General features: G+C 45.1%; 6 protein-coding genes across 6 annotated transcripts; 4 read left to right on the top strand and 2 right to left on the bottom strand.

Moving 5' to 3' along the window:
* Positions 1-988: 988 nt before the first annotated feature.
* Positions 989-1,759, top strand: DFL_003868 (uncharacterized protein; the record flags this gene model as incomplete). The annotated part of the gene is made up of 1 exon (XM_067632865.1): positions 989-1,759. The coding sequence occupies one exon, from the start codon at positions 989-991 to the stop codon at positions 1,757-1,759; it is 771 nt and encodes a 256-aa protein (XP_067491092.1).
* A 2,897-nt stretch (positions 1,760-4,656) lies between these two features.
* Positions 4,657-5,170, bottom strand: DFL_003867 (uncharacterized protein; the record flags this gene model as incomplete). Its single annotated transcript, XM_067632864.1, has 2 exons — positions 4,657-4,901; positions 4,999-5,170. 2 exons carry the CDS (start codon positions 5,168-5,170, stop codon positions 4,657-4,659), a joined length of 417 nt encoding a protein of 138 aa, XP_067491091.1.
* A 971-nt stretch (positions 5,171-6,141) lies between these two features.
* On the bottom strand, positions 6,142-7,104 carry DFL_003866 (uncharacterized protein; the record flags this gene model as incomplete). Its single annotated transcript, XM_067632863.1, has 3 exons — positions 6,142-6,565; positions 6,718-6,848; positions 7,024-7,104. 3 exons carry the CDS (start codon positions 7,102-7,104, stop codon positions 6,142-6,144), a joined length of 636 nt encoding a protein of 211 aa, XP_067491090.1.
* Positions 7,105-11,213: 4,109 nt separating this feature from the next.
* DFL_003865 (uncharacterized protein) lies at positions 11,214-13,263 on the top strand (the record flags this gene model as incomplete). The annotated part of the gene is made up of 4 exons (XM_067632862.1): positions 11,214-11,293; positions 11,480-12,863; positions 12,993-13,006; positions 13,059-13,263. The coding sequence occupies 4 exons, from the start codon at positions 11,214-11,216 to the stop codon at positions 13,261-13,263; spliced, it is 1,683 nt and encodes a 560-aa protein (XP_067491089.1).
* Positions 13,264-17,973: 4,710 nt separating this feature from the next.
* On the top strand, positions 17,974-19,226 carry DFL_003864 (uncharacterized protein; the record flags this gene model as incomplete). Its single annotated transcript, XM_067632861.1, has 3 exons — positions 17,974-18,305; positions 18,371-18,492; positions 18,556-19,226. 3 exons carry the CDS (start codon positions 17,974-17,976, stop codon positions 19,224-19,226), a joined length of 1,125 nt encoding a protein of 374 aa, XP_067491088.1.
* A 1,020-nt stretch (positions 19,227-20,246) lies between these two features.
* On the top strand, positions 20,247-22,003 carry DFL_003863 (uncharacterized protein; the record flags this gene model as incomplete). Its single annotated transcript, XM_067632860.1, has 3 exons — positions 20,247-20,315; positions 20,415-21,038; positions 21,098-22,003. The coding sequence occupies 3 exons, from the start codon at positions 20,247-20,249 to the stop codon at positions 22,001-22,003; spliced, it is 1,599 nt and encodes a 532-aa protein (XP_067491087.1).
* Between the last annotated feature and the right edge of the window lie 1,323 nt (positions 22,004-23,326).

Raw genomic sequence — 23,326 nt, 5'->3', positions numbered from 1 at the left:
TGTAATCTCCCCCAATTGCACCTTCACAACGACCCTTTGCCTCTTCCGTCTCTTTGGCCTTGTTCCCTGCAGCTTCAATTTGGCCGTCCAATCACATCTAGCCGAACCACAACAGTTTTCACACCTTGACTAGGATCTTTGGCCGCAAATACCAACCGCTAATTGGCATCTAATCTCCCAAATCCTGCTAGCAAAAGCTTAATCACACAATTCACACACGAAAAAGAATCATTTCGGCTGATTGATCAACAGTTGGCGGAGAAATTCCAATTGTAAGCAATGTTCCTTTTAATAGCCAAAAGCAACTTCCCCCTTCCCGAGACTCCTATGGCCTATCAGTCTAGAATTCCGCGACATCTGATACGATCCGGACATGTCAGTGATACATATGTTGGTAATAAAACTATATAGAGGTGGCACAACATGTCTGTCCCATAGCGACATTCCAATCTGGGAAACAGCGTTCTTGCCTATTCTGCGCTTTTCCCCTCGTCCAAACTTTCTGATTTAACGCAGACCCCCTCTTTCGGGCTTGGGTTCTACCTTGCCAGAGCTAAAAACCCGCTCGTGGTGTGCCGACGGTTTGTGTGCCTGGCAGCTGAAACCTGCCCACCGGGAGCCCCATGCCAAACCGCAGAGGCACATACCCGCACTGGTGCAAATTCCTGGCTACCCTTCAGATTAAGGGGAAGAAGAGCGCCCTGCACCACCACCAGTTAGACTGAACTGGCTCCAGACGATACAAAACCGGCGCCTGCCCCCAAGCATTACAAAATTCTTCCCTTCTTTCCTATCACCAGCCGTCGTTTTTTTATCACCCAGTCATTCATTTATTTACAAGACTCTACAGCGTAGTCGTCGTCCGCTCCTTAGCATCTCACTCACGATATTATCACAGACTTCATTAGATTAGTCATAATCCAACACTCCCAACAACAATAACAACCTCAGGAACAACACAACGACACAAAGATTCAAATCAATCAAGATGTTCACCAAGGTCTTCACCACTTTGCTCGCCATCTCGGCCTCTGCTTTGGCCTACACCACCCCAACTACCTTCAATGTGACCTCTAACCCGGTCGGAACTCCTAATACTGCGAACATTGTTCCAGTCGGAACGCCATTCGAGATCACATGGCAGCCAACTGAGTCTGGAACCGTCACCATCCTCCTCCTTCGAGGACCCTCGACCAACATCCTCCCACTCTACCCCATTGTTGAGAAGATTCCAAACACTGGTTCCTACCAGTGGACTCCAAAGGCCGACCTAGAGCCTGATACCACCCACTACGGTATCCAGATCATTATTGATGCCAACGGTCAATACCAATACTCCACCCAGTTCGGTGTCGCTAACCCCAACTACGAGCCACCAACTTCATCTGCCACTGCTGTCCCAACCACCGCCGCTTCCTATGGATCTGAGGAAACCACCACCAGCTACGAGACCGTCTACACCACAACCAAGTCCGCTGTCACCTCTTTCATCACTGTGACAACTTCCCCCATCCCATATGAAGAGCCCTCCACATCCACATATGAAGAGCCCTCCACCACATCCACATATGTTGCCCCAACCGACACCTACGTCCCGCCAGCAAACAACGGAACTACCTATGCCCCAACTGGAACCAGCCAGCCAAAAATCAGCTCTACTCTCCCACCTGTCCCATCGCAGACCGGTGCTGCTTCCTCCGTCAAGGTTGCCAGCGGTCTACTAATGGGTGTTGCCGGTGTTGCCGCCATGCTTTTGTAAAATTTTTCCTTCTAAACTAAAAAGGTCTCTGTTGCTTCCTTCATGAGGAAAGGGAAACAGTGGCTTCTTTTTTCTACCCAAAAAAGTATACGGCATCATTAATGACAATCATCATATTCGGGTGTGCATAAATCAGAACTACTGCTTGCTAGCTTGCTTTTTTGTCTTTTTGGGCTTACAAGGGAATTTTTGGTTTCTGTTCTTTTTTTCCTACCGTAGTGTGCATACATATCTCCTTTTCCCGTCAACCGGCGCTCTTGTACTATATCCCTTCCCCTTTGTGGGTTCTTCGTGTCCTTTTGATTTGTTTTCTTGTCATTGACAATTCCTTAGTTAATCTAATCGTTAATTCTGGAAACCAAAATGCAAAGCTTGGATTCATGAAAAGTTTTTTCCCCCGTGATCCAATGTTTTTTCACTTCTCGAAACCCCTTTTTAAATTACACTTTTGTCCACCAGTACTATCGTTAATGATATTTTTCATACAAACAAAAACTAGACCATCGACTTTAATTAGAAAGGGATCTGGACTAAAATTCAAACCACAAGTATCCAAGCCAGAACACCCATCTTCAGGTGTCTCGATCTTCTCGATCTTAGTCTCTGAGAACAATGTTTCCACTATTAGTGACTATGTCAAGTTAATCTAGAGGCAAGACGGAAGCTGGGCCACATATCAACCTAAAAATGGGATCAATACCGTATTCTTAGCGCCTGCGTATTGTGTGGCCAACCCTACGCCTTGAGCTCCGTGTTGTCCAGTTGAAAGAACCAGAACTATCGCTTTTCATCCTCACCCTGCCACCAAAAATTAACTTTGTTGAAGCTACCCATATGGCCGAAGCTTCACGTGACCCAAGCTGCCATTAGGGCAGGGCAAGCACGTCTGTGTAACCAATTCATGTATATAATGAGGCCTCAGAGGCATAGAATAGCTCACCATCGAATTCACTACACATCACCCTCTACACACGCTTTACAAACTTATTAAATACCCCACCAAATTCACGATTCGAGTTTCATTAGAACCGCGAAAGACGGACGATTCACAATGTGCCGATATAATGTTATTTGGAAAATTCGTTCTAGAACAATATCAACGACATTGACCTCCAAAACGGGCATGTGACCTAGCCCCAAAAAACCGGACAACAGAATCTACGATTAGCCTCAAATCGTCTACACGGTATTACAAGACAACGCCACAACCCAAGAAAAAATATCGCGAGATTCATGGCTTCTGACGAAATCCCACCAAAAAATTAACTTTTAAATACCCCGCAAATTTCATGATTTGGGTTTCATTAGAATCGCTGAAACGAGTTGATTCTAAATGTGTTGATATGGTGCTATTTGGAAGCCTCGTTCTTGCAATGGAACTCATCGATTTAAGCGACCCCTGTTTTGATCTTCGAAATAGTCATGTGACTGGACGCCCTCGGAGGGGGTCTGGTCTGACATCAAGACGTCTACATCTGCAGCTGCGCAAAGCCAATATCATAAGCTAAGATCCGGTTGTTTCCTCGTTCTACACTCTGATACGAATTCACCAAGATATCTTCGAAACTAAAAGTTATCTATCAAAAATAATTAATGCAACAGGCTTTCTTCAGAGCTGCAAGCTTCTTACGAGTAAAAACGGGACTTAACATATTTTATAGTACAGGTGTACCTATTTATCTCGTAAGCTTTCTCCAGAACCTTCGCTTGGCTAATGGTAGAATGTTGTGCGTCTTGAACTCTCTCGTTAGTATCCTTATTGAATTCCGATAAGACGGTGCTTTCTGGCTCTCGGGAAACGATAGTTTGAGGAGGCTGATAAGGTGGAACGACTTCAAGCTTCTTCGCTGGCTTACTCGTTTGTTGTAAGCGAACACCGTCCTGCCTTTGGTCTAGCAGAACCTCTCCGTCTTCTTCTTCTCCTACCCCTTCTTCCTAGTCTTCCTCTGCTACCCCTTCTTCTTCCCCCTCTTCCTCGCCTTCCTCAAAGTCGTTCATTTCTTCATCAGCACCTGAATAATCAATAATAGGATCATATCCTTCCTTAGCTGCCAGGGCCGTGAACGAGTAAGCACGATTTATGAACTGTCGTTCAACCATCTGCTTCATCTCCTGCTAGGCCTTTTGGTTCCTTTCATCCACCGTTTCCCTTCTGTTTCCCGCAAATCCATCAATGGTGAGATTCTTTAACTTGAGCTCCATCTATTTCATGACCTTGCTGAAAGGAACTTCTGCGTCGACGCTCATAACCGTCCCAAGTTGTCGATAATAGTGGGTTACGATTTCAACCTCTTTGCTATGTTTCCTTAGACGGGTTTTAAATTTCTCGGTTAGTTCTTCTCGGTTAATCTCATATCGGGGCCAACACTCATCATCATCCTATTAAATGCAATTTGATCATCGCACAAGAATTCAATCACCCGGTCGCATGGCTGCAGGATACTTTCGAAATATTGAGCACGGTCCAGACCCCTTGGAGCCCATCCCTACCAAAACTTGCTTGAAACTCTTAGACATTTCCTTGACAATCTGGGAAATCAACATCGAAGGAACCATCCTGCAAGGCCCGAGAAGGCCCTTGCGAAGCATATCTTCCAAAATATCACGATAGGGACTTTGAGGGTCCCGACGCTCCTCCTTGAGAATTTCTGCAACGCCGAGATAGTGGAAATTGAATCTTCCACACAGTACCTTTGCGACTTCTGTTTTCCTGGACTTGGAGGGCCGACAATATAGATCATCACGATGTTAAGGTTTCTGTCTTTGAGCCCTTTGGCACCGGATTTTCTCGAAACTTGTAGAGTCTGTGGGTGCTGCCTGAGAAGCCCTGCCATTGGTGGGATGACGTTCTCTGGGCGTAGATGAGGTGCATATCTCGGAATAGTGGACCGGGCGAATCATTGGTACGAGGTTTGGATTGGGGGTCGAGGCTGAGAGGTAGCAGCTATATAATCCGGGTACCTTTTCTCCCACCCTGTTCGAGATGGTAGGGAAACCAGATCTTGGACGTCTTTCTCTTGGGAAGGAGGTTGGATTTGACCGCTGTTGCTTTCTATTGATTGATTCAAGCCATATTGGGTTATACTAAGGATCATATCACGAGGTACACCCAAGTCTCTGAGGAGATCATAGGCTTGTTCCGCTATACATGGCAACGTGTTAGTCAATACCTGGTAGGTAATTCGGCCTCGAAACTCTAGGTAATCGTAGTGTATCAATCAAAAGGTGGTGTTACATACTCGTAACGAGGCTATGAGCCTCGAGAACAGCGTCAATGTTATTAAAGGCAACTGAACCCGGAATGGGAACTATGTTAAGCCTCCCACTGGCTTCTTGAGGTGGATCGGAAGTATTAATTGGGCCTGGGGGTGGAGCTGGGCCTCCCGCTGATTCGCTATTGAATGCACTCATGTTAAAACGCCGAGAAAGCCTGATAGATAAACGACAAAAAGCCAGGCAAATAACTAGATGAACGCTAATGCGAATGGCTACTGCAATAGTAATGGAGACAGATGAAGTTTATGGTGTAGAAGAGAAGAGATGCCGGTGATGGTCTGTCTGAGGAGGTTGACAATGATGTGGAGGTAGTTCAAGCAGATATCAGCTGTTAACGTCGTCATTACTGACGATTTACCAACAAGTTACAATGCCCCTCAATATCTATACTAACGAGGGGTTCGAGCTTGTAACCATGAAGTTTTATTAAATTTCGCATAGTGTGTGACACTAGACTCGCATGGATTTTGCTGTTGTATTTAGTATGTTGCGTGTTGTTTCAATCCTTGGAACTCACCCAATCTGGCCACCACTCTAGTGTTCTGATTGGCTGGGCTATTCGTCAAGAGCCTGATAGGGATGGACCTGGTCTCGGGCCCGAAAATATGGCTTGTGTCCGAGGATATGGTTCTCGGGCCGGACATGCAGAGCATTTCTTAACGTTATACCTTTATATATTACACTTGATACTTTCAGAGTTTCATATTATGTTCGGCGGAAAGATGATTGATCTATAGATGGCTATAGCCAAGACGCTCATTAACGCAGTACGTATGTACACTGACGAGCCTACCAACCATTACGTATACACTACAGTGCCATGAGTCTTGGAGAATTTACAGACTAGTATCAATGAAATTCAGTCGGAAGTCACACAGATACACTCAATTGCCATTATACATAACTAGATTTACAATAAAATATGTATCAGTTTCTTTTGCTAGTTCTATACCCCTCAGCTCATGAGCCGTCGGTCTGGACGTCCAGATTCTAAGCGTGTATCGGGCTAATCCACTAGCGTATATACTTCAATATCATGATGTTATTATATTCGGTACATGATATAGTGTGCTGAAGCTATAACATGGACCTATATCACGTTATAGTTAAATTTGCTTATTCTCCTCCTCCGCATCTAATCTAATGACTTCCCTGACCTCCTCGTTTTTGATATTATAGACAGACTCGTTAATGTATTTCTCTTCCAACTTTTTCTCTCCCATCCCAGCTTCGACGTCGTCATACATCCGCCTTGCTTTCTCAGTCACATCCTCAATACTCAGAATCATCTCTTTAGCCCATGTCTCTGCCACACTCCTTCCAATACCAATTTGTATACTTCGATACGGAAGCTTTGTTTTCGTGGAAGGTGACCGCTCTGGATCCCACTGAACCCTTACCGGTTGCTTCCCTCCCGACGAATTAGATAGCGAAGATTGCATTAGGATAGACTCAAAGCTAGCATGCGACATCCGAATCGCGAGGATCCGCGATTGGTTCTGGTCCTTATGAGAAAACCCGGAGCGGTACCTAGATGTATATACATATATCAAGATATCTCATTAACTCAATTGACAATCAAGGCGAACTCGAACACATATCCGTGTGTGGACATGACATCCGCATGTCGACATGTCACCCCCGGTTTATTTCCTGGAGTGCAGTGAGGAAGGGGGGCATACATCATCCATGACCAACTCGGTTTGATCCAAGTCATCCTCTCACAACTCCATCCAGGCACCGCCAGTGTCTGGTTCTGAACAGCGGCATCCGCTATCTTCTTGTTGTAGGCCTGGTATACAGTGATTGATTCCTAATACAAATCGAACAAACATGCATGCATGCATGTATTTTTGTCAGCACATACGTATACAACATACGAAATCATCAGCGAACGGACGGAATATAAACATGGAAGCGATTAATAAATATTAAATATCTGAGAATTATTTTTATCTTTCAACTATACGATCGGATTATTGTCCTACCTCGTCATACAATGCGCGAATCTGGTGGTACGGAACCAATGGTTCCCGAGTACCTTGATCAACCGGCGGCGAAGCGGCCATAGTGACAATTGTAATCAAATGCGTTGTGCGAGGGTTAGGACTTTTCCAGATCCAGTGTCTCGGGCTGACTGATCTGTTGGTGATGATGTGCAGACGCATATGCAGGTGAAATATCGTTCAAAGGGCGGTACTTTAATTAAACCGAAGATGGCATCTGGCATAGGTGTAGGATAGTTTAAACAAGAGCAGAGCCTCGTTTTACAGGTTTCTTTCAAGCTTGTAGATGGTACGGTTGATTCGTTGGCTGTACAGTGAGGACGTCTGTGGTATACGAACCAGAGTGTGTAACGTTATGCATATCTGGGAACTGATCCCTTTCAAAAAAAAAATTCTAAGACATTTCTGCACGGGCTGTTGATTGGGGCTGACGCAAGAGTCATATGGGAAGGCCTCGATTAATTGGCCTTGCCTGTACGGTGGTCAACAAGGCTTGCATTCCGCATTGTATGCTTGTTCCAGAGGTCCAGAAACAAACACATCGCAGGAATCGTCTTAGCTTAATTTTGTTGAACCTGGCTCGCTAAGTAAGCTCTAATCATGAGTCAAGGGATTGAAAGAGGCTCAAGGGTTTACATGCCGGTAAATCTTGGCCCAAAATGTATTTGAGTATATTCCTTTCGACTGAATTAACCATCAATTGGTGGTCGGCTTGGATCTATATCTAGATACCTGAGCTTATGCCGAGGCCGTCATTTCAGTGGTGCAACGGCACAGTAAACCTATGTCGACACAAATCGGGAAAAATAGTTTCTGATAAATTAGTGTAAATTGCATCTTCACACCCATCAATCGATGCGATCCTTTCTGATGCTGAATAATTAGTTACAGAATTACTGCATTGTGGGGCCGCCACAAAAGAAAAGTATTTGAATCCGATAAGGCTGCTAATCATAGCTTGTCAACCTCATCGGTCTCGGAGTGAGCTACAGCTGAAGAAAAGTAGGAATCGATTTTTTTTTTTTCCCGTGATGGCATCCGAAGTAGGCAGATATTATGTATAGATGCCGACATTATCATTAGTGTGTCGCTTGACGTGTCCAATGGCTGACAGGGTTTTCTTCTTAGTGCGCTACGTCCGAGGCAGTAAACCTGTGGAGGTTTCGATGCAGACATGTATGCGGCATTGGGGAACCCCTGAACTTAGGATGCATCGTGCCAGCGCACCAGCGCACCAACCAGGTGAATGTGATTCAGACCTTCCACCCCTGTTAATCGGATCCGCATCGATTTCTTTACTGTATACACTTGCTGATGTACTTGGTAGACTTGTAAATTTTTATTTTTGACTTTTCTTTTTTCAAATTAATGCATTGACAGGGACTAGACCTCTCTATTGGTAATACCAGTCGACGCTAAATACCCACAAGGCGTGCAGATAAAAGCAATTAAACAACATTGAAGGAAATCCTGCATGGAGACGAAGCGATAAACTGATCATCTAATCTAGGAAATCTCGCAGGGATTGGAAAATAGAAACGACGAAGAGCTTCATCATATGAACTTAATATACCGTGAGAAAAGAAAAGAGATATAATATCCCTGAAATATGGTCTAGGTAACTACATAGCAATCCTTAGAGGGAAACCTGGGCTGCTTGTGGTTACTTGATAATTGGCTTCGATTGGCATATGCATGATAGCGGCAGGCCTGGCCGTCGATGTAGTGTCACTGAAAGCTCCTCTTTTCGGATGTGCATGTTTTCTTCTTCCTCCCCACGACTACTAAGGCGTAGGCACTAGCATCTATCGAAAGTATGCTTTCTTATTTTTTCTTTACCATATCTCGATCAAATTATGGGCGACGGAGCAGTGATACAGTCGCCCCACTAAGGAACGAGAGCTCTAGAAACTCCATGGCGGGAAGCGAGAGCAGCCAGGTCCAAAGTACTGATGCAGTTACGGGATATGCATATGCTTGGTATATCATAAAAACAAAAAAACGGATCCTGGGCTTGAAAACCCGTTTGAGTTTCTTAGAACGACTTATCACTTGTTGTTAACCTCGTCAAATTTGGCGACACTCCTTTCGGGAAACAAGGAAGTTAAAGTTCTGTAATTGTGGACTTCGGAATTTCCTTGACTGCTGGTCCTTGTCAGTGAACCCGACAATGTAGGCGTGTACTTCCATGTAAGTGATCTGTGCACAGCAGCTTACACAGCCTACGTGTGGGAGTTCGAAAGGGTCAGCTTCACAATTTGTTTTGGGAGACGAGAGGTTTGCAGCTCGAGCTCCCTAGCTTGGAGTAAACTCTAGCGACTGCGGTAGATATCGGCTATATCACAAAAACCATAAATGTAAGTACCCATGGAATGGGGACAAGGATATCACAAAATCGATTGATCATGACCCTGTGTTTCGTTCATGTTTGATGTTTGACTGGGTTCCAGTTTCTGCAATTCTGTACTGCTGGGGATAGGCGGAGCTAGCGGATCGGATACCTTCGTGCTCAACCAGGGTTGGCGGTTATACTTGTAATGTCTGCTGGATGGGCAAGCAGGTCTTGCTTATTCTCGAAGTTGATCATCCCGACCTCGTTCCCGAATCGAGCTTTAGAGAATGTGTGGCGGTAAGTTAACTTTCACCCGCGTTCCCTTCCTTACTAAGCCGACTAGTCGAGGCTGATCCCGTGCCGGCGACACGCTCAAGGGGTACTTGAGTTCGCAAACTGTCTCACATTCTCAAATATCCTCACCAATAGCCTGTGAAGCCGCATTTTACACCCCGTGGCCTTGAAGGTAATGCCTTTCCCCTCTCTGCATTTCGCCTTTGTAGACTTCCTACGTACGAGGTCTCAGTCACAGTCATTGGTGGATCGGTGGGAATTGACGGACAATTTGAACTTGATTCTCTATAGCATCGTCGGTTGACAAAGCCCGCAAACCGAGAGACGACGGACATTTGTCTTGTCATGATCTAGCTCTGGCCGATGCACGATGGCCCTAATATTCGTATGTGCCGTGAACTTCCCGTATGCCTTGGCGGAGGTACCTAAATAGCTCTCCTAATGCATCCGGTGATGCGGTGTCTCAATATGCTGGCTGGCGAATCGGAATATACGATGTTAACAGAAGCTTTCAGCGGATCAAATAAGCAAGATAGTAACATTGCTCGTAAGCTAGAAGATTGACACCCAAGAATGCTAGTTAACCGCACAAGAGTGAGGCGTTTTTCTTCGTTTTTTCTTCTTTCTCTTGACTATAGGCAAGGTCCAGCATGCAATAGCGGATGCAGATTTAAAATCCTCTCCAGCAAAATGAAGGGAAAAAAAAGAGTATCTGGAAAAAGAAAGCTGCATACCAGCCCGTAATTAGGGAGGTGGGGTATTACGTTTGGAGCTCGTGCCCTACCAGAGCGTTTTTCCGACAGAGGGTATTGGTATGGCTCGGTAACAGGAATTACATTAAGAACGAATAGGTAGGGCCACTTCACATCTTTAATTAGCGGGTTTGCACTTGACCCGCCGAGGGGCTTATATGGGTGGTTACTGCATGGGGCTGACCAAGCCCCTGCCTTCAGGTAGTTGCTTCCGCATCAGAAAGTTCGCAATTGTGAGAACAAGAAGCATGGCTATTCTAGCGACTGGTTCATGGTAGATACGATAAAGCGGTACCTGTGTACCATGAACCTTCGCCCTGCGGCGTAGGAACATTTGCATCTGGCCAGTGGACTTGAATTACTTAGGCATGCCTGCCAGACCAGGCTTAAGTTGCCATGGTTTTGAAAGGAATATCCTTTCACGTTTTCCGGGCCTCTCAATGAAACAAAGTATTTATATCATCGCATCAAGTCTGTATGTCTCGATGTGGTATTTAAAAATATTTCGATAGCATAGCTTCTAAATAGGACCCGTCCCGGAAAAGGTGAGTACTTTTGGTTACAACTTAATGTCGTACGTGCTTGAATTCTGCGTAGGTGTTTGTTCTAATATGAGCTTTCTTTTTATAGCTTCGTTAAGGATCACAGCATGCTAGCAGACAAAGGACTCTTATAAATCCCAATCGATTTTATAGAGTCGAGATATATAAAACCTCGTCTGCCGGTGCAGAAATATCAAGAAAATATATATATATTTAAAAAAAGATAGCCGTCGAGAAATCTCATATCTCAAAATGGCTTTAATCGTTTCTCCAACGAACTTCCTCCAGGCAGACAGCCGCTCGTCCCGCCTCCGACTGGCCTCTGACTTGGAGTCTGTGGCATTCAGCCGCAGAGTTCAGCACCCATACAGGTGTTCCGACCAAACGGGTCGTTTGTCAATTTCTAATTCTTCCGGCTTTCTCCCTTCTTCTCTTCCTTTTCCTCCCCCCTCTTTTAAAAATTCTGGGCCTTTAGAAGAATATAATTCTTCACCTCGAAAATCTCGAAAATCTCGCAGAAATTCAGAGTCTATTCCACAGTCTGAGTTCCAAAAATGGCAGAACGAAGAGGGTCTCGAGAATCGCCTCGAAAACTTGGCTTTGGCTAAAGCTCCTAAACGCAACTCTGGAAAGATTCGGGATTCATTTAGCAAAGACTTCGCGACAGAAGGGTTCGATCATCGTTATCCCGACCCGCCTCTGTCAGATCTCGCTGTGCCTCTTAAAGTCTCTGACTGGGACAGTTCCGTAGCGATATACAAAACTGCTCCCTCGCAAGGTCATTGTGACTCTGCTGGTTCTTCCGGTGTCTCTCGCCAAAGCGATAAGTCTGGACGCCGAAACCGACAAGGGTATGGAACTGGGTATGGGGATTTCCCACCAGGAGGCCGTGGAGGGCCTGGTGGCGACGACGGAGAGCCGCCTTCGCTACCACAACCAATCGAACCACCTGCCTGCGACGGTAAAAAATATTACGCCTGTTGGTTCTGGCTGTACGACCCAGTTACATACCACTCATGCGGGGATATCAGAAAAGAAGCACACCATCTAAAGCATGTCCATTTACCTAAGCATTTCCCTAACGGTCTTCCTTCGGCGCTCAAACACCGGATGAACTACGATGCCGTTTGGTACGTTCTTTTTCCCGGGCATGAACTACCCGATATCAAGGATAGGGATGAAAGATTGCTTGATATGGCCCGACAATACCATCCGGTAACGACGACGACGCAGCCATCCGTCACAACTGCCATAGTCAGTCGACGCGACTCAGCATTACTTAGCCCTGATACAGCACGATATCGGTCGGGAGCTGGGGAAAGCGGTCAGCGCCCGTCCTCAGGGTCTGTATCCGTTTACCAGTCTCAATTTCGCACTAGGAGACACTCTGTTCACAACCGTCCGACTAGTAGTCGCTTTGGGTCTTCGTCTACAGGTGGCCGATCGACCCGGGATTCCTCGTCAAACGGCGCAGGTTCCTGGTACGATCCGAACTATGACTACATCACGCCTTCCCAGAACACGATCCAGAACCACAACGAAGAATGTAACCTGATTCCAGACGGCGATAGCATTGCCAACCCTCTTGCGATGTATCTCGAGTACGATGGGCGCGCAGTTATGTCCTCGACCGATTACATGGAAATCGATAACATGACCCGTAGTACATCTGACTTCTACCCAAGAAATCCGAGAATCAGGGTTATCGACTCCTATCTCAACGAAGCGTACTTTTGGGACGAAAGACATTTGGGTACGGAATTCGACTTTAAAAATCACTATCTTATACATTTTAGCGATCGGACAACTGGAGCGGATATGCTGCTTTCGATACACTCTATGGACGTTCTGCAGAGGGAATATTATTTCAACATGAAGCCGAGGGCAAGCAGCGACGGATTTGTAACTGTCCACAAGGTTCACAGACCTGCGGGGTGGCCGAGCTGAGCCCACCTCTATTGCACTATTTAAAATTCGAAAGGGGTCTTCACCATTCGGGAACAATAGGATGGAAGCTCCGGGGACCAATAGGCGTTTAAATTGATGTAAGTTTTCTCTTGCACTCGAGTTGATTCACTCACACTAACATTCTACCAGATGCCTTATTTGGACTCTAAAGATGAATACCTACCCTTTCGATACTCCACCATACCACCGTACTTATTTACACAGCCTAAAGCTCGGAACTTTGGGCCAAGCACAGGGCTGTAGCAAATATCGTTTCGCAGGACGGTCCGATACATACCGATGCCCGGTTAGTCGCACCCGTTCCCGCTTGTGCAGTCCCGTCTGGACCGGGTAAGAGACTGCACGCCCTTCGTGTAACATCCCAACGTCACCTCGCAAATCCCACAACACAGGTTGTTGGAGGGCTCAGAGACCTTTTGGGTGTCGGGATCTCGGGTCCTACGACGAGGTTTCGTTAAATTTATGGGATGTACACATATGGATTTGGGTTACCAGTCCACTATAGATAGCCCTTTGCATTGCCAGAGGCTATCATCAAAACCTTTCTTATAACCTTTTGCTTTCTTTTGTTTAATGGGTATTAGTAATGAATTCATTGGTACAGGTAGCATGAATTAATCGCAACATATTTTCATAAAAAAAAAACAGGAAGAAAAAAGAAGAGGAAGAAGGGTCCAAAACCGCTGTCATGTCTGTCATGGGCGACATTCTATCTTTCGCATATTGGCGGTGTCGAGCTGGATATGTTCCAACTAACGAGATCAAGGAATTCAGCACATCACCAGATGAAAACTCGAAGCTTCGAATCTCGTGGATGATATATTCCTTTTTCCGGGGTAAGCACTTGAACTTCCCCGACTAACCGAGGACCCACCCTCTGGATGAGGCTAAAATATTTCCCATAACTCCCCCACACCCCGCTGCTTTATTGGTAGTTCAAACGAATATTCAATATTTCTCGTTATGTTTTTTGTCGCGTTGATTCTTTAAACCTCGTATTTAAGACAAATGATGTACATGTACATGTTGCGTGCGGTTTAGTTAATACTATTCATCGTCATTGAGAGACTAGTCATTGAGAATCGTGTACGTGTTCGAGCTGATAAGGTAGCCAAGATAGAAAGCTGAACTGTAATCTAGCTGTCACGCATCCTGGAAGCAGTAACTCCGAACTGTAGCTTATATCTTCGGGATATTTTATCACAAATGTGAGAATTTTGGCATCATAGTACCTACCCGACCGAAATTTAGACACTGTTGTATCGGAAGGGTTTCCCCAACGTAAAAAACCACGGGACCACAAAACTCATTCCCAAAAGTGGGTAAGGGTGGTCGTAGTCGTTCGTCCTCGTACCCAAGGCAAAGGGTGCTAAAACGATAATTAAAATCGAAATATAGCATGTATGCAGGTGTAGTAGTAGTAGTTCGTGTCCAGCGAACATTCTCTGCGCCGGCTGCTGCATCGGCGCTGTTCACGTTCGAGAGCACATACATGTGAACAGCAGTAGCAACAAGCATTGGCTGGATTGAGACTGCTCAATAAGCAAGTATGCACATATTCCCTCGAACACGAGACAAGACAAGGAACTAAGCATTTGCTCGTCTCGTTATAACGATCTATATGCTGGGTCTGAAACATCGCCGTACGTTGCGTTACAGATAACCTTGTTTATTTTGGATCGAAAGTGGGGGGGAAATGTTAACGAGGCAATTGAATTAAAGACCCTTCCAGGTGACCCGAGCGGGTCCTGTTGGACGAGGGTTCATCCAGCACGCTAGATGCACGGATGCATCGATGACGATGCTGGATGCATGCAACAGAGCATTCTAATACTCCTTCGAACACTCCTTCGATTGTGGCAAAACGATTTCGAAACCGGGCTGGGAAAGAGTATCATACGATCTCTTTGTAACACGACCAAAAGCGCGGCCTTTTTTAAACTTTAAACTTGCTTTGGATCATCCATATACCTAGTAAATTATTGTAACTTGATGATCCCAAACTATGCACAAGGTCATTCAGACGAAGGGTTGGATCTGCGCTGCCTGCAGCTTGCTGTAAACCCCACCAGATGATTTATCTCTTCATCTAACCAGCTGATTGCCCGAGTCAATGATTCTGGTTTTTCTCTTGTTAATTGTTAATCAATTATATATTGTTGTTTCCATTTTTATACTACGTGCAGTTGCATCGTGGCGTGATCAATCGGACCTTTGAGAAATTTAACATGTGGATTGCAAACAATGCATCGAGTCTGAAGGAAAGTACCAAATCCTCAAACCGCCAATTTTTGCAATACGACCAGATTGACTCAGGCCCACTCCCTGATTTTCCCAATAGGTGTCTTACAGCATGTGAGCCAAGTGAGACTTGGGAAGGATTAGGCTCGTCAACCCCACACCTGTTCATCCAAGAGGCTGTATTCCATATTTTCTTTTTCTCACGGGTTTTTATCTAAGGTCCCGGAGGCATGGTCGAAGGAGGGTTAGTGACCAGGGTGAACACTACCTTACGAGACAAAAAACGATAATTTCAGGTTTTTCCGCAGAGTCTCGGTGCCGCATTCATAGAAGAAGTCTAGAACCCTCATGCGAACATCTTTTAAGGGTTGAAGGCAGCTTGGCACACCCCAAGAAGGCCCACTTGCTCAGATCTCCCGACCCCATACATAAGCACATAATTTGGAAAGTTAACGCACAGTGCCTGGGGTCGGTAGGTCGAAACCTGGCCTGATGGATATATCAATATCATCATCACTTTCGTCCACGTGCCTATGATTCCAATTTACTATTTCATGGAATCCTAGAATTTTTGCCTCAGGATTGTGTGGATTTTGCGGATGGACGGATTAGTCGGCTGAGCTGAAAACCCGGGTCCCACGCTACGAGATACTGCGACGATTATAGCTTTCGTCGGTCAAAATTGGTCTAAACCATGACGTCGTAGAATTTGAAGTTTGAAGAGAATTGAATCAATGCCGGTTTTCTTTTTGGTTCAGGCGCACTCGAGATGTTTTTGAGCCTTGTGCGGTCTAGAATCCTAAAGTTGGAACATTTGAGGTCGGGCTATTGGATATCCGACTACAACTTGTCAATGAATTCATGAGACCATCATATCTTGTACTCCGTACAAACGAGAAATTTGCGGGGGGCAGCATGTATGTACCCCGATGCTTCACATCCCGCAACACGAATCAAACAAGCAGTTCGTATTCAATAGCTGGTCTCGTACACATTCGGCCGGTAGCACTTGCTGATACAATTATCGCTCGGGAACATCCGGGGAAAACCAACGGCCTTCAAAGCACCTGCTGAGACGACAATTGCTTCAAAAACGACGGAAGATCGTCGCGAGAGGTATCGTAGACTTGATGTTTCTTCGGCAGACGCTGCAATGCAATAGCTAACTAGCCTTAAGGCCTTCCAAGGTTCCCCTCACAATCGGGAACTGTCGTAGCATTGGCATCATAGAACCAGATCCTGCAAACAAACATTAGTTAATAAAGCTATAGGCCAAAAGAAATAAGCTTATCTGCAGGGTCCAGAGGAGATGATGTCATCTAATCTGGATGTGCTCCCACCATAGAGCCTGGGCATCAGGCTTCCTGGGACCCACTTTCTGCAACGTCGGGCGTGCTGATAGGCTAGAGGGTGCAAGCCTATTATCCCTGTTCGCCAAGCAGGAAGCTCTCAGGAACCTGAGAATGAACATGCGCGTATACATTGTCAGCGTATAGAACTGTCCATTGAGATGTTTGTACCGGATGCTATCGCTAAGCCCTGGCCCTCTGGCCCCATTCGACTACGAAAATGCTTTTTTTTTTTTTCTGTTCCCATACGAATCAGATTACAATCTTCCAAACTTTGGTTGATGGAATCCCCGTACAAACGCTAACAGTCATTCCTGAGCAATTACCATTGGACAATAATAACAACAGTGGAGATGAATATGCAAGTATCTGGCCGCGTTGGAGCTCGAGGTGTATCCTGCTCTCGAAGGCGACGCGCTTCTTGTATGACTAGAATCCTCACGGGCTTATACTACCCTAATACTTACTGTATGGTGGAGTATAGTATATATATAATCTCATCGTTTCTTGCTTCCCTTTCCTTCATGATCTTGTCGTCGCCAATAACAATATTTCAGAGTTTTTACATTTTTATTTTTAAATTTTACAGCTATGGTTTAATATTCTGGGGAAGTCAAAGGCCCTTCTTTCCGCAACAACACATAGCCGCTCATGAAGTTGTAGCTGTCACAGGTATAAACCTAAATATTCTCGTTCTACTCTAAGCCATTCCCCCTTCGATAAGAGCAAAGCCAAGATATATATCGTGAAAAAGATCTCGCGTCCAATTTTCTATTCCCTTCTGAGCTGAATCCTCAAAATTAGGACAAAGTACTATGAGTTTTTCTGAACTCGTGAACTCCTTCGGGTACGTAATCTGACTTGCCCTTCTTGACGTAGAGCTGATGGATCCTTATTCGAACTGGGCTTATGTACCGTCCTAACCACACAATACATGTCGGCCAGCTCGAGACATCCATTAGCCTCGAGTCGAACAAAATTGTATTTTAGACTAACATCAGCCTTGAGAAATTATTAGTGCACCTACTTTTAAAGAGACCTCATTAGATCCAAATATTCCAAATAATTTTACAGAATCAGTTTCTTCATCAAGCTACTGCTCTTCTTCTTTACCTTTGGACTACACATTTCAGCATTTGGATCTTTCCACAACTGTAGCTACTGCTCTCGCTCATAGTAGTAACACACAGGGAAATATCTCCTGGGGTCTTCAGCAGTATATTAACAGCCCTATCGCCCCCTGGACTGACAAGATTCTGCTTGTTTCGAGCGCACAAGTACAAGGCGATTCGTCGTTCGGGGTAACACAAACACCTGCAGTTCAATTACAGAAATTTCCAAAGAAGGAATCTTTGTCGTTGTTGTCAATCAGCTCTGGAGAGAATAATTCTGTTATGAGCTATCACAGGGGTTCTGCGGCAGCCATTAGCTATGGCCTGCCGGCATCAGTAGATATGGACTATCGTATGGTCTCTGGTGTCAGGCAGGCCTCTAGTGATGGTAGGGGTTATCATCAGCGGTCTTCTGAGGCTGGTTATACTTACTCCAAGGGCGGCGGTGGCGGCCATAGTAAGTCTTCGAGGCATTCGAAGTCTAGGCCGAATTACGACCATGATGAGGGTGAAGACGACGAAAGCTCTGAGCATCCTAATTACATACCGTCTTCGAATGCTAGGGCGAAATCTAGGGCAACTAGCAGCCCGGACTTTGCTTGCTGGTTTTTTAAACTCGATCCGGTGAAGTACGCTGATTGTATGCATGTTCATGGTCGATCGTCTGATCTCAAGTAAGTGGAAGAAACCATAGTATCAGACATTTTCAAACAATTGCTGATATTTATTTGACTTATAGATACGCCCACCTTAAAAACCATTTTAAAGATGGTGCTATTCCATCCGGATTTGATAAAAACATGAGTTGGGATGAGGTCTGGGCTACCTTGTTTCCTAGGATCCGACCGCCTAACAATAAATGTAAGAACCCTGAAAGCCGGTGTATTTAGTATCTAGATATTAACATATCCATCTTCTTTCTAGATTATGTCATTAACGATATGATATTGAGCGTGCTTGAGTCTGCATCAATCGAGGGTGACGATGTAACCCGTTTCCTCGATACTCTAGGAAACCAAGAGAACAGAGAAGCAGTTCTCAACCGTATCTACAGACTCTCCGAAGACCGTGGAAATCCTCTCGGTTCGGCTCCCATGCCTAGCGGTCGACGAAACAGGCAGAATCTCCAATTAAACGCCTTTGAGCGAACTCCAAGAACTGTAGATAACGGATTCACTCCACCCTCTTCCGCCCCCGACAGCGGCAGTACCACCCCAGCAACTGCATCCCGCTCGTCGCATAGATACACACCCAGCTTCAATTCCTACCACAATCTTGAACTTGGTATTGACAACACCATGGGAGCCGATGCTTACGCCTATCCTGGCGCTGTTGGTGCGCTTCCCCCTGCTGCTGGAGAGATTACGATTTTGGACGAGAACTTTACCACTTGCCTGTGGTTCGGACGAGAACTTTCATGGCCAAGTCCTATTGATTTTACAACCTTCTACCTTTCACATACGTGCACTAAGACTGGACATGAAGTGATCCGCATTCACAGCTTCTCAGAGCTCCAGGAACAGTATACGTGGCACGAAGCTGGACAGGTTGATGGAAATTGCCCTTTTACATTGATTGCTCATAGGACAAGTTAATTAATGTTTAATGTCGGGATGTTCCGGTAGGCTTTGATGATTTACGACAGATGCCGCTTCTGCGTAACCTTTTTTCCCTCTTTCTTTTGGTTTTTTAGTTTCTCTTTTTTCTGCCAGTGTTTATTTTTGATGAATGTACGATATGCATGCATTTCTCCTTTTTATTTTTATTTCCAATCATCTCCACCTTTTTTTTGGGTTTGTGAAACTTCTATAATGTCCAAACCATCGCATTCCATTTGTTCACTGGGAAATTGATTAGCAGGATCCAAGGATCCTAATAATATACCTTTTTGTGTTGAGACTCGATATCCAACAGAGTTCACTAATTTAGCTTGGATCCACAATGTACCCGTCGGGATGTGGCCGTAATCTTTCACTGATCAAGCTTCGAATTAGAACTCGGAAACCTAGCTCACAAAAGCAAGATAAGGCTGCGACTGATTTGAAAACCAACGACTATAATTGGGTAAAGCTAACCAGGGATAGACGCAGCTCTAAACTATCAGTAATCCCAGACCATACGAGTACTGTCTTCGTCTCTTTGCGGGGCCCTCACGTGAACTTTGGTTTGGAGTTTCTTAAGCCGAAGCAAAGCGAGCATCTCATCACATCACATTGCAGCCTACCCGAGACAATGTCCGGAGACAACATTTACCAGAAAAAAAAGGACCTTGCCATTGCCGGAATGTATAACATCGTAACATTTGGGTAATTGGTTTTGGTTTTAGCTCGCTCAAGAGCTCCACAGCCCGTCTGCCGTTTATAATTTTGCGAAAGAAAAGAAAGCTGAAAAGGAAAAAAACGGTTACCGTGTTCCTTGGTAGTTGGGAATTCTGGGGTAAAATTGGAAGACGGTTTTGGGAGACTATATATAAATCCCATTCCCTCCTCGACATTACAACTTTCTTCTTTCTTTCTTTCTCCTTTCTTTCTCCTTATATCGCCAGTTAATTGCTAGCTATTCGATGCATACAACTTAACTTCTATGAAGTAGTATCTATCGCAGAGCCATCAACCATGCTTGCTATCATCCTCTCCAGCCCGCTCTACATCGTAGCGGCGCTGCTGGGCAGTTGCTTCCTCTATGTAAGAACGACAGTCAACATTGACCCAAAACAACCCTCGTATCACGATAATGCGAAGGAAAGGAATATATTTGCTAATAATTAAATAAAAAAATTCCAGTTTTTTGCCCTCGTTTTCTATAATCTCTTCCTACACCCTGCCCGTCACATCCCCGGTCCAATCCTATGCCGTATCACACCACTAGTCTCCCTGTACCACGGTATGACCGGTAAACGTCACTTATGGGTACACTCTCTCCACGAGCAATACGGTACCCATGTCCGTATCACCCCATCCTACATCTCCATAAACTCCTCCACAGCCCTGCACGAAATCTACGGCTACTCCAAACAAATCCGTAAAGCAAGATTTTACACTGCCTTCCCCGCGATCAAATCAAACCCAAATACCCACAGCGGGATTGATAAAATTGCACATGGCCGTAAAAGACGTATTTTATCACAGGCGTTCAGTGAGTCTGCGTTGAAGGGGATGGAGGATTTGATACTTGATCGGATTAGGTTTTTTCAGAAGCAGTTGTTTGATGCGCCGAAGGATGTTGAGGGGGAAAGTAGGGATGAGAAGGGGGTTGTGAAGATGAGGAATATGGCGAATTGGTTTAATTATTTGACTTTTGATGTTCTTGGGTTTTTGTGCTTTGGGAAGTCGTTTGAGCTTTTGGAGGGGACAGGGAATAGACATTTGCCGGAGCTGGTCGATCGAGCTGCCCAAAGGCATTTCCTGGTAAGTCTTTGTTCCTATACCAATTAAATATACTGGACGGATTATTAACATCTATCAAGTGCGGCCTCTGGCTGCCCCTCGACTCCCACCACCTCGACCAAGTCGTAATCCCCAAGATCACACGAGACCGCTGGAACTTCATCATGAAATCTCGCCAACAAGCCACCCTCCGCGCCAAAGAACGTACCGACCTCGGGCACGGCGCCCGCAAGGACTTCTTCTACTACCTTCTCAACGCCGTCGACCCGGAAACCGGTGAAAAACTAACCATGCCCGAACTCTGGAGCGAAAGTAACGTCCTCATGGTCGCCGGTAGCGACACCACATCCACCAGTCTTGCAGCCGCAGTCTTCTGGCTCGTTAGACACCCTAGTGCTCTCAAACGCCTCGAAACCGAAATTAGAGCTGCATTCACTGATATCGAGGAAATTGTCAGTGGTGCGAAGTTGAATGAATGTTCTTATCTTAAAGCCGTTATTGATGAGGCGATGAGACTCTCCCCTGCTGTTCCTGGTGGATTACCCCGAGAAGTCCTTAGCGGCGGATTAACCATCGACGGTAAATTCATCCCCGCCGGCATTGACGTCGGTACTCCCATCTACTCCGTCCACAGACTTCCAGATGCCTACCCCAGATCAGATGACTTCATCCCAGAAAGATGGATCGAAGGTGAAACCGTCCCAAGCATCGGATCTATTACAAAAGCAGATGTGGATAAAGCTAGAAAAGCATTTTGTCCATTTAGTATCGGACCACGTGGGTGTATCGGAAAGGGTTTGGCATTGATGGAGATGAAGATTACATTGGCGAGATTGGTTTGGGAATTTGAGGTTTCGATTCCGGAGGAGCAGAGGTTAAGGAAGGTTGGTGAAGATGTTGAGGGTGGTTGGGAGATGGATGATCACTTTGTTGGGACGAAAAAGGGGCCTGTTGTTCAGTTGAAGAGGAGGGCTATGAGTTCGTAGGGGGGTATCGGTGCTTGATGGGAGCTATAGGAGCTAGAGGGGTTAAGGGATTCGAGATTGTATTCCAATTATGATCTATGATATGTACGATACCACGCAACATTAGCGATGTATTTTTTCCTATGGTCCATTTTTAACAAGGAAAAGTCTTAAAAGGGAGGGTGTGGGATAACTTGCAGCCTTATATCATAGACCGGGTATGACTCAAGCTAACACAGGATCGCAATCATGACAATTAACCACAACCGCGCCGGCGTTTAAGCCAAACGTTTAAGCCTGATAGTAACCGGCATCGGCTGTATAACTCCGGAATGAGATTTTGTGTACTTCAGGATCTAGGTCTTGAGGCTATAATTAACGTTATATTTTTGAAAATAGGATTTCTGAGATAAGTCGATGTAGTAATGCATCAAAATCCAGATACACGAATTAACGAACGTAAGAAGTAAAAGAACATAACATACACCCGTTCTTTCCTTAGACCTTAATCCAAGAGTAGACAGTGCGCAATCTTAAATGGTAGAAGAGAAAAGAAGAAAAGAAGCCTAAGGCCCATACATCAAAATTTAACCACAAAAAAACCACATCCACTAAGATATCAACAATTTTCCAACAAAGTGTGCTTGCTTGCCATAGCGACCAGAAGGAAATTGTGCTAGAGTGTTTCGATATAAAGTTGATATGTATCAATTATCGTTGAAGGTCAAATGTTGAATATTTTTCGCTCTATCGTATACGAGTATGTGTAGTCCCGGGTTTAAGCTGCTACATGCAGAGTTAGTAAACATAACTTATAAAGAAAGTTTCACAGTCTTCTCGCCATGACTAAATCCCACTTTTGGAGAAAAAGAATGTTTTTCCTGTAAGAATTATAATCACAGTATCAGGGCAAACTCACAGGAATTAATCTCCTTGACAGTCTTATCATTCCTAGGCACGCATCGAAACGGGAACCATCCGAACTTATAGAACATGACGAGGAAGGCAATAAGTCCAACCCCGAGGACGCTAAGGAGGGCTCCGAGTTCGACACTATCGAGTTGCATCGTGATCTTTGGTGGAAGTGGAATTGGTGGATTATGGGTTTTGATAGTAAAGAGCTTATGGAAGGTTGTTTTAATTGGAGAGAGAGAATTGAATGTAAAAGGCTAGCTGAAGGAATGGGTATCTGCTGATGATGAGCGAGATCTCGAGATGGATTGTAATTTAGGAGGATATCTTGGGCGTATTTATGTTTTCTTTGGAGATATGCCATCACATTTGCTATAGGCGATGTTTCCGTAATGGGTTTCCGTCCCAGTCAGCGGAACCATCGTTTAGGAA

Source organism: Arthrobotrys flagrans, assembly GCF_004000055.1.
Source record: "Arthrobotrys flagrans strain CBS H-5679 chromosome Unknown unitig_0, whole genome shotgun sequence".
NCBI classification, from domain to species: domain Eukaryota; kingdom Fungi; phylum Ascomycota; class Orbiliomycetes; order Orbiliales; family Orbiliaceae; genus Arthrobotrys; species Arthrobotrys flagrans.
Note: the sequence above shows the minus strand (reverse complement) of the source record. Positions and strands in the feature narration are given on the sequence as shown.